Below are 11,804 nucleotides of genomic sequence, written 5' to 3'. Positions count from 1 at the left end.
CCCTTCATCAGAAAAGCTTTTCTGATGAAGGGTCTAGGCCCGAAACGTCAGCCTCTCTGCTCCTATGATGCTGCTTGGCCTGCTGTGTTCATCCAGCCCTGCACCTTGTTGTCTCGGATTCTCCAGCATCTGCAGTTCCTACTATCTCTGATTTCATTTTTAATGGGTTTCTTTTCACAATTTACCATTAGGTGTTGGAATCAGAAACCCTGAGGTTTCAATGTCCTAATTGTTCAGCAGTAGTCTTTGAATTATGCCACATACGCAAAAAAAGGACCATTTTTCCCAAAAGTGACCACTATTTCTGGGCTATCTCAGTCAGAGTTAATCCACATTTTCAAAGCGACATAGCAGCGGTGGCCCTTCGGCCCCCTCAGATATATTTTTATTCATTCATAGGATGTGGATGTTGCTGGCTATGGTGGCTTTTATTGCTCATTCCCAATTGCCCTTGAGAAGATGGTGGTGAGCTGCCTTCTTGAACCGCTGCAGTCCATTTGGTATACATAGACTCACAATACTGTTCTATAGGGAATTCTAGGATCTTAACCTCACATCGCTGAAGGAACAGTCATGGCAGAATGGTGAGTGATTTGAAGGGGGACTTGCAGGTGGTGGTGTTCCATTTATGTGCCTCCTTTTTCCTTCTAGATGGAAGAAGTCTTGAGTTTGGAAGGTGCTATCTACAGAGTCTTGGTGAATTTCTGCAGTGAATCTTGTAGATAGCAGCAGTGTGCACTACTAAGTGGTGTAGAGAGTGGATGTTTGTGGATGTGGTGCCAATCAAGTGGGCTGCTTTGTCCTGGATGATGTCAAGCTTCTCAAGTGTTGTTGGGGCTGCACTCATCCAGGCAAGTGGGGAGTATTCCATCACACTCCTGACTTGTGCCTTGTAGCTTGTGGACAAGCTTTGTGGAGTCAGGAGGTGAGTTACTTGCTGCAAGATTCCTAGCCTCTGTCCTGCTCTTGTAGCCACTACATTTATATGGCTAGTCCACTTTATTTTTTGGTCAATGGTAACCCCCACTCTGTTGATAGTGAGGTACTCAGCAACGGTAATGCCATTGAATATCAAGGATTTGAAGGGGTGACGGTTAGATTCTCTTAGAGATAGGAATTGCCTGACATTGATGCCAGACTTTGTCAAATACTGTCTTGATATCAAGGGCAGTTGCTCTCCCCTCACCTCTGGAAAGCAGCTCCATGTATGAACTAAGGCTGTAATGAGGCCAGGGGCCTTGGGTGAACCCAGGCTAAGCATTACTTAGCGGTTTATTGCTTAGTAAATCCTGTTTGATAGCACTGTTGATCACCCCTTTCATTACTGATGATCAAGAGTAGACTGGGTTAGGGGGATTGGCTAGGTTAAATTTAACTTACTTTTTTGCACAGGGTGTATCTGGGCGACTTTTCACATTGTTGGTTAGATGCCTGTGTCTTGCTGTACTGGAGAAGCATGGCTAGGAGCATGACAAGTTTGGAGCACATGTCTTCAAAACTGTTGCCAGAATGTTGTCAGGGTCTGTAGCCTTAGCCATATCGGTGCCTTGCACTATTTCTTGGTGTCACATGGAGTGAATTGAATTGGCTAAAGACCATCCTGTGTGACGCTGGGGGTGTCCACAAGAGGCCGAGATGGATTATCCACTTGACACTTCTGTCTGAAGGTTGTTGTGAAAGCTTTTGCACTGGTTTTGCGTGACCGCCCCCCACCCCCACCCCCCGCCATTATTGAAGCTAAGGATATTTGTAGAGCCTCCTTCTCCAGTGAGTCGTTTAATTGTTCACCACCATTCGCAGCTGGATATGGCAGGACTGCAGATCTTAGATCTGATCTGCTGGTTGTGAAATTGCTTTGCTCTGTCTATCACTTGCTCATTATTCTGTGTGGCATCGTCTTGTGTTGTAGCTTCACCAGATTAACTCCTCATCTTTACAAGTCCTTCTTGCCTACACTCTTCATTGAACCAGGGTTGATCCCTTAGCTTGTTCCACCATTATAGATCATGGATGATGGTCAACCTCAATGCTACTTTCCTTCACTATCCCCATACCCTTGTTAGCATTAATACCTAGAAATCTATCCATTTCTTTCTTGCATATAATCAATGAATGAGCTTTCATGGCCCTCTGAGGAAGAAAATTCTAAGTGAAGAAATTCCTCCTCATTTCCATCCTAAATAGCCTGCATCTTATTCCAAGACTCTATCCCTTGGTTCTAGACTCCCTCAGTCAGGGGAGCCTCCTTTTTGCATCAACCCTCAAATGTTTTGTTGGTTTCTGTGATTAATTCTCATTCTCCTAATCACTGGAGAAACAGGCCCAGTCTTCTCAATTTCTTCTCAGGATCATTCTGCCATCCCAGGGATTAGTCTGGTGAATCTCCACTGCATTTGCTTAATGGTAACTATCTCCTGTTTTACCTAAGAGATTCAAATACTTCAGGTGTGGTTTTACCAAGGTTCTATACAATGGAAGCAAAATATCTTTATTTCTGCATTTAATCTCCTTGTGATAAAGGCCGACATACCATTTGCATTTTTTAATTGTTTTCATGTACGTTACACTTAGCTCCACATGCAGAAATGGTGCTGCCTGGATCATGTTCTTTCCATCTATTAAAAGAAAATGCATTTCTAGTAATCTCTTAGTTTGAGCTCTTATTAAAAGCACTGTCCCCACAATCACAGTTACTCATGTTTATACAACACCTTCAAATGGAAAAATGTTTCCAGGGTGTGCTATATTTGATCTGAAGAAGATATTTGAGGGGACAATAAAAACTTGATCAAAGAGATGGGCTTTATAAAGAGTCTTCAGTTGGTGTTTAGAGATGCAATTGCAGAGCTTGGAAGCCTAAGTGGCTATTGGCACGACAATTAATAGTGGCTAGCAAAGCATGTTCTTAGGAAGCACAAGAGGGTAGTTTTTTTCAATTCACTTTTGGGGTGTGAGCATCATTGGCTGGCCAGTACTTTTCATTGCCCATCACTAGTTGCCCTTGAGAAGGTGGTGGTGAGCTGCCTTCTTGAACCACTGCAGTCTACATGATGTAGGTAGACCCACAATGTCCTTAGGGAGAGAATTCTAAGATTTAGACCCACAGGGAAGGAATGGCAATATATTTCCAAGTCGGGATGGTGAGTGGCTTGAAGGGGAAATTTCAGGTGGTGATGTTCCCATGTTTCTGCTGCCCTTGTCCTGTGGTGGTGGTCATGGGTCTGGAAGGTACAGTCTAAGTGCACCTTGTTGATAGTACACACTGCTGCTACTGAGCATCAGTGTCAGAGGGATTGGATGTGGTGCCAATCAAGCAAGTCTCTTTAACCTGGATAATGTCAAGTTTCTTAGTGTTGTTGGAGCTACATCCATCCAGGCAAATGAGGTGTATTCCATCACACTCCTGACTTGTGCCTTGTACACGGTTGGGGGGGCTACAGATGAAATCAGTATATTCCATCATTGTTCAGAACAAGTTTGTCATTCGTAGAGGGTACGTGGAGTGATCTGTCGTTCTAAATATGACTGTAAACCTAATCCACTCGGACAGCCCACAAGTGGTACTTGTACTTGGTCTCTGTGGAATTTATGCAGCTCCTGATGAGAAATTGGGAAAAGGATAGTTTAACTTTCTCTTTATATTGAGTCACAGTGTTAAATGTTCACCAAAGCTCCCTGACTCACTAGTTTGGAGGGGTGGGGTTAAAAAAACAAGGAACTTGAAAAGAGCCCATGAATTTCAATTTGACAAGTGTTCTATTATTAAGGCTGTCCATTGTGAACCCTGATCCTTACACTATTTAAATTCATCTTGTAGCAACTTCTGATGGTCACGATTTACATTCTCAAGGGAATTTTGAGAGATTTTGCTTTTCGATCAGATGGAGGTCATTAGATGCAGTGCTTTAAATATTGTGAAGTCAATTTTTTGATACATGCTGCTATCTAACAAGCTTGCATTACAGGGAAAATTACAACCAATGTATCTCTGAACACTTTGCCTGTGAGTTACATGCAAGAAAGCCTCATGTTGATATTTTGTTGAACTTATTTATTGTACAATGTTTTTAATAACTAGAGATTGAGAACTTGTATGATCTTCGTCATTTCTAATCTGTTATTTTTAGTGGAGTTTTCCTTTTTGCAAATCCTCTGTAATTTATTGTGATGATTTGCTGATTATTACTTATTTGTTGCCTTAAAGTGAGCAGAATAAAATCTCTTTAAAGTGTTGTACAAATAATGTTCCTGCATTCAGCTCACCCCATCCTTCTGAATATTGTGCACTTTTTTAACCCAGTAAAATACTCTATATGTATATTTCTTGCGAGCATTTGCCTAGACATTGAAAGCAATGTTTTCCTCCTTTATCATTAGGTGCAACAAGCCAGAGCTGAAACCATTGGCAATAGGTGTACACACCCTGATAGCAAGAACACTTGGTGAGTCACTTCTTCATTTCCATTACTTTTCCATAAATCAGTGGTTTGACTGAACACCTTGGGGAATAGGGAGACATTGTTGTGTCAGTGGAATCATAAATGTCATGAACTAATTCACCTTCTTTGACTTAGTTTCATTAAATCTTTAAAACCTTTCATGATTTTTCTGGAAATAGCAACTTGGAACCAGAAATACTGATTTTGTCATTTTAGATGCAAAGGCGAATATTCAGGTAACATGGGTTTGTATCCCATCCTGGCAGATTGTGAAATTTAATTTCAGTTAATAAATGAAGCTAGCCTAACGGTCACCATAAAATCATTGTCCATTTTCCCAAAAACCTATCTGGTGCACTGTCAGTTTGGGAAATAATGCAGATGTAGTTGACTCTTAAATGCCCTCTGAAATGGCCCAGGAAGGCATTCAGATGTGACATACAGTCACAACGTCTAAAGAAAGGAATGAAAGTGAATAGATTGTCCAGCATTGACCAAGGTACTCAAAATGACAAGAGCATTGTTGATCCCATAGAGCCCTCCTTACTAAACTCTGGAGGCTTGTGCCAATACTGGAGAGTTGCCCCACAGACTAGTCAAGCAATATCCTGACATAATCTACTTGTGGAATGTTTTAAAAGTTCACTCATGGGATCTGGATGGGATTGGCAGCAACTACCATCAATCCCTAGTTGCCCTTGAGAAGGTGGAGGTGAGCTGCCTGTTGAACCATTGCAGTTCTTATGGTGTGGGTAGACCCACAAAGCTGTTAAGGAGGGAATTCCAGGATTTCAACCCAGCGACAGTGAAGGAATGGTGATATGCTTTCAAATCAGGATGGTGAGTGGATTGGAGGGGTACTTGACGATGGTGGTGTTCCCATGTATTTGTTGCCATTGTCCTTTTTAGATGGAAGTGGTCATGTGTTTTGATAATGCTATCTAAAGAGTCTTGGTGAATTTCTGCAGTGCATCTTGTAGATGGTACACACTGCTGGTGGAGGGCTAGTAATTTTGTTGATGCAACGCCAGTCAAGCGGGCTGCATTGTTCTGGATGGTGTCAAATTTCTTGAATGTTGGTGGAGCTGCACTCTTCCAGGCAACTGTGGAGTTTTCCATCACACTCTTGTCTTGTGCCTTGTAGATTGTGGACAGGCTTTGGGGAGTCAGAGGGTCTGTTACTTGCCCCACGATATCTAGCCTCTGAACTGCTCTTGTAACCATAGTATTTACATGGCTGGTCCAATTCAGTTTCTGGTCAGTGGTAACCCCAGGATGTTGAATCATACTTTGCACATGGTCCCAAACACCATTATTACAAGCATTTGGATCTGTCCTGTCCCACTGACAGGACATACTAGCAGCAGCAGTGGAATGGTGGTATACAGTTGGGAGAAGTTACCCTGGAAGTCATTCAACTCAACTCCAGAACCCACAAAGTCTTATGGCATCAAGTCAAACATGGGCAATGAAATCTTCTGCTGATTACTACACCCTCAACCGTGCCCATCTCCCTCTAACTGATGAATCCATACTCCTTCATGTTGAACACTACGTGGAGATGCACTGAAGGTGGCAAGGGCACCAAATGTCCTCTGGGTGGGGGATTTCAATTGCCTACAGGTGGCTCAGCAGCATCAGTTAGACTGAGCTGACCAAGTTCTAATGGACTCTGCAGTCCTTGTGGAGACAAAGTTGAGGATAACCTCATCATGCTCTGTGGCAGGACCAGTGTTAAATGAGAGAGATTTCAAAAAGACCTAGCACCCCAAGACGAGGGCTATCCTAGCAAACCATGCTGTGGGCTATCAGCAGCAGAACTGTACTCAAACACAACCTGTAACCTCAGATTATTAACCCACGGGCCATCATAACACTGCTCTACCAATACCGTCAAGCCAGCAGATCATTCCTGGTTCAATGAAGAGTGCAAGAGGACATGCCAAGAGCATCAGGCGTAACTTAAAAATGAGATGGCAACTTGATGAAGCTACAACACAGGACTACCTGCATGCCAAACACTAGAAGCAGCATGCAATAATGGGACGATGTATCAGATCTATACTTTGCAGGCCTCCCATACCCAGTTGTAAATGGAGGTTAGCGATTAGACAATTCACTGGAGAAGATAGTTCCACAAAAATGTAAAAGCCAGGCATGTCAGTGCAAAAGGTGAGGCTGAAGTAACCTCTTCAGTCACAAGAATCGAGTGGATAATCCATCTTAGCCTCTTTCTGAGGTCCCCAGCATCATAGATGTTAGTCTTGAGCCGATTCAATTCACTCAACATGAGATCATGAGATGGATGAAGACATTTGATATTGCAAAGGCTATGGGCTCTAATGACAATGATTTGACCTCCAGAAGTAGCTGTGCCCCCAACCAAACTATTTCAGTAGCAATACAGCAATGCCATCTACATGGCAATGTGGAAAATTGCCCATATATCCGAAAAAAAGAGGACATCCACAAAAAGCAGGACAAATCAAACCAGCCTCTTGATGCAGGAATGGTTGACAGTCCTATTAGGTGCATGTACTCAACAATAAACTGCTGACTGATGCTCAGTTTGGTGTCTGCCAGGACCACTCTGTTCCTGACCTCTTTACAACCGTGGTCCATAATTGGGCACAAAAAGCTGAATTGAAGATGGAAAATGAGGGTGAATACATCAGAGCAGCATTTGACTGTATGTTATCAAGGACATGGGGGTCAATTAATTGAGTTGACTGGACAGCTGGTTCGCAATACAGAGTAACACCAAGAGTATAGGTTCAATTACTGCACTGACTGAGGTTATCATGAAGGACTATCTTTCTCGACCTCTCCCTCCCCTGAGGTGTGGTGACCTTCAGATTACACTACTGTCAGTTGTCTCTTTCTAATGAGCTCAATGGTCCGGAAGGTGTAACAACTTTCTCAAGGAGCCCTAGCAAAACTGGAAGCAATGTCAATCAGCGGGTAAACTCCACTAGATGGAGTCATACTGGGGTCAAAGGAAGACAGTCGTGGTTGTTGGAGATAAATCATCTCAGCTCCAGGACATCTCTGCAGGAGTTCCTCAGGGTAGTGTCCTAGATCCAACCATCTTCAGCTGCTTCGGCAATGACCTTCCCTCCATCATAAGGTCAGAATCTGAGATGTTCACTGACTGCACAATGTTCAGCACCATTTGTGACTTCTTAGATACAGAAGCAGTCTGTGTCCAACTGTAGCAAGACCTGAACAGTATTCAGGCTTGGACTAAGAAGTGGCAAGTAATATTTGTACTGCAAAAATGCCAGGCAATGACTATCTCCAATAAAAGACAATCCAGCCATCACCCCGTTACAATGATATTACCATCACTGTACTCCCTATAGCAATATCATTGGCCAAAAACTAAACTGGACCGAAGATAACTGCAGATACAAGGTCGGATTAGAGGCTGGGAATTCTGCTGCGAGTAACTCTCTTCCTGACTCCTCAAAGCTCATCAATAATTCTTGAGGCTGAAATCGAGAGTGTGATGGGATATTCACTACTTGCCTGGATGAGTACAGCTTTAACAACACTTGAGGTTCAACACCATCCAGGATAAAGCAGTCCATGTAGTGTGTACCATTGACATGATGCACTGCAACACTCATCAAGGCTCTTAAACAGCACATTCCAAACTTGTGGCCTCTACCACCTAAACCAAAAAAAGGGCAGCAAATATCTGGGATCACCAAAATTTCCAATTTAAGCCACACCCCATCCTGACATAGAACCAAATACTCTCTCCTTCACTGTCATTGGGTCAAAATCCTAGAGCTCCCTCCCGAACAGCAGTGTGGGTGTACCTACTGCACACGGATTGCAGTGGCTCAAGATAGCAGATCACCATCACCTTCGCTGAGTTATCCAACAATTTGTTTTAGTAACTTTAGCCTCAATGCCTTAATGCCATTACCTCTATCATTCTTGACGTCCCCACAATTATTACAAAGCAACTAAAGGAATTTCTTCATCCCAAAATTACCTGTAGGATAGTCACCTAGTTCAACCGTGTAGAATAACTGTATAGATTAGCAACAATGTGCAGTTATATAGAACGTATAACATTGAAACATCCCACACTGCTTCTCAGGAGTGTTAGTAAGTAATATTTGACAGTGAGACAAATAAGGAGATATTATGATAAGTGTCCCTGATCAAAGATTATAGCATTTAAGGAAGTAGAGATATCTGGGGAGGGAACTGGGGCCTAGGCAGCTGAATGCACAGCCACACATGCTCAAGTATTTACAATTATAATGATCAACGTTAAGTTGTCAAACACTCACTGCAACCCACTGATGTGTAGAGTTAGGAGCTATAGATAAGTAATGTTTCAGCATGTTAATAAGTCCAAAATCTGAGTATAGATTGACTTCTGGTCTCCTCCTTCAGCAACCAGGCTATCAGAAATTTAACAGGTAGTGATGTCCGTACTCAGCATCATGCAGGGGACAAACACAGAATGTCTATGCACCTGCTAACAGGCAACGAGTGAATTTAAGGGGAGGCTAGAGCCAGTGCCTTATGCACACTTTTACCTCCTGGGTTGAGCTGTGGTTCAGTGAGAACCGGAATGTGTGTTCTACTCAGTAGTTTCACATGGCAATGTCAGATGAATTGTCGTGAGGTTTATAAATTCATAATAGTAAAAAATGTGTATTGATTCAACCTGACTCTGTAAAGCAGCCTGGCTCCATTTGAGAGACAAGGTGAAACTGTTGCCAGAGGTAGCTGTGCAATGTACTTTGCCACTCTGTGTTGATCTCAGTGCAATTATATCCAATACATATTAGTTAAGAGGGAGATGTCAGTGAACATTTTTCATCTTGTGTTCATCAAGACAAATACAAGAATGCCAAATTTCAAATAACTACAATTTATACTACAGCAGAAAATGGTTCCAAATGGCTTGCAAGGCAACTTTGATTGGCCAAGGCATTACTGTGATGAAAGCAACCTGGAATTGAAAGCTCCCTCAAACCTCCCTTTATACCCCTGTTGTATAAACTGTTGTGATCGTTTAAAGTTTGGTATTCTTGTGGTTGTCATGCTGAATCCAAAATGAAAAGCTTCAGCCACCCATTTCTTTTTTCAGAGGCATTCAACTTTTGAAATTGTTCCCAGTAGCCCCTAAGGAACTTTCTCTTATATAGGTAAACTGTTCCTTTGTAACTTCAGCAAAGTACCAGTTTCCCATTCCAAATTAAACGGTGACAAAAACAGAAATTGCTGGGAAAGCTCAGCAGGTCTGGCAGCACCTTTGGAGAGAAATCAGAGTTAACGTTTCAGGTCTGGTGACTATTCCCCAGAGCTCTGAGGAAGGGTCACTGGACCTGAAAGGTTAACTCTGATTTCTCTCCACAGGTGCTGCTAGACCTGCTGAGCTTTCCCAGCAATTTCTGTTTTTATTTCTGATTTATAGCATGTGCAGTTCTTACTTTTCCAAACTAAATGCTTGTGACCAGGTGTCATATTTTCTCATCAACCTGCTCAGAGATGTTATTACACACCTCTGGAGCAGGTGAGACTTGAACCCACACCTCCTTGTTCAGAGGTAGGGATACTACCAATGGGCCCTCATGACCACATGTCTGCTTATGATGGTTACCTGTATCACTTGAACTCTGATTCCTTTTAATCCAAACGATACGCAGTCAACAGTATAGCTCAGTGCTGCTTTGTGGAACTTACAACTTAGGAAATGGCCAGTCAGCCCATGTTGGCTTTAAACGTATGACTATCAGTAGAATTCCATATACCTATCCACCGCCCATGTATAGTTTTTAAGATACTAAACAGTCCTGAAGCTTAGCTAACATTAATTGTAAACAAAATAACACGAGAGCAACAAAGGGGATGATTAAATTTGTGAATTATACTTATGATCATCCAAGTTGGAGAAGGAGAAAGACATTGTCTGAAATTGATGAGGCTGAATGCTCCCGTTTTCCTCCAGGTGATAAACAAATCAGCTATTCCATTAGGTCGAGAAAATTCAGCCGCGCAAGAGAGGTTTCGAGGCTCCACACACTCATGCATAATACATTTAAAATGAGCTTCTAAAAATAGCCCATGGCAGGATTGCACAGAAATGTGAGCTGGGGAAATCGAAATCTGTGATCGTGAAAATGAAGCTGTTTAAAAATATGGAGAGGAGGAGGAGGAGGAGTAGGCCACTCACATCTTCCCCACCATTCAACATGATCATGGTTGATCCTCTATCTCAATGCCATATTCCTACTATCTCCTCATTCCCCTTGATGCCTTTAAAATCTAAAAAAAACTTGTCAATCTTTTTCTTGAATATTTTCAGTGATGTGACCTTTGCAGCCTCTGTGGTAGAGAATTCCATCAGTTCACTCCCCTTCAGGTGAAGAAATGTTTCCTCATCTCAGCCCTAAATGGCCTACCCTGTATCCTGAGATGGTGAACCCGGGTTCGAGACTCCCCAGCCAGGGAAACATCCTCACTGCCTCTAGTTTGTCCAGCCCTGTTAGAATTTTATACATTTCAATCAGGGCTCCCTCTCATCCTTGTAAACTCTACTGAATACAGGCCCAATGAAACCAACCTCTCCTCTTGCAACCTCACTTCTCTTGCACACTCTCTGTGACAAGTATATCCTTTCTCAGGTAGGGAAACAAAAGCTACACACAATTCTCCATGTGTGGTCTCACCAAGGCCCCTTATAAACGCAGTAAGATATCCCCACCTCTGAACTCAATTCCTTTTGCAATGAAGGTCACAATACCACACCTTCCTAATTGCTTGCTGCATCTGGCCGTCTATTTTCATTGACTGGTGTACTAGGATACCCAGATCCCTCTGCACATTCACACTTCCCAATATATCACCATTTCAATCATACCTTTCTGTTTTCGCACTGAAGTGTATAACTTCCCATTCAGCAATATTATATTGCATCTGTCGCGCATTTACCAACTCACTCAACTTATCAAAATTACCTTGAAATCTCCTTGCATCTCCCATCAATCTTACTAAGTTTCCTGTTGTCAGCAAATGTGGAAATGTTATATTTGATCCCTTTGTTCAGATCACAATAGCTGGGACCCAAGCACTCCCTCATAGGTCCTGCTGCCTCTCCGAATCCTCAGTTATAAAATCTCTCCAACTCCATAATTTCAAGACTTCAACCAATCAGCATACAGATTTTTTGTAATGTTGCTCTTGCTTTGCTCAACAAGAACTGACTGGCGGGCACTCTTCCTGGACTATTTCACCACAATGCTGACTGTAGGGCACCCTTCCTGGACTATTTCACCACGATGCTGACTGTAGGGCACTCTTTCTAGACTATTTTACCACGATGCTGACCGCAGATCA

General features: G+C 42.6%; 1 protein-coding gene across 1 annotated transcript in view; it reads left to right on the top strand.

The window, feature by feature from the left end:
- Positions 1 to 11,804, top strand: part of LOC109926426 (solute carrier organic anion transporter family member 1C1-like) — a 32,606-nt gene that overhangs the window by 16,472 nt on the left and 4,330 nt on the right. The window contains exon 9 of the mRNA XM_048610545.1: positions 4,378 to 4,442. Coding sequence (XP_048466502.1) covers positions 4,378 to 4,442 — 65 coding nt within the window. The remainder of the gene's footprint in view (positions 1 to 4,377; positions 4,443 to 11,804) is intronic.

Source organism: Rhincodon typus, chromosome 22, assembly GCF_021869965.1.
Source record: "Rhincodon typus isolate 14 chromosome 22, sRhiTyp1.1, whole genome shotgun sequence".
Lineage (NCBI taxonomy): Eukaryota > Metazoa > Chordata > Chondrichthyes > Orectolobiformes > Rhincodontidae > Rhincodon > Rhincodon typus.
This window is presented reverse-complemented; position numbering and strand designations above follow the sequence as displayed.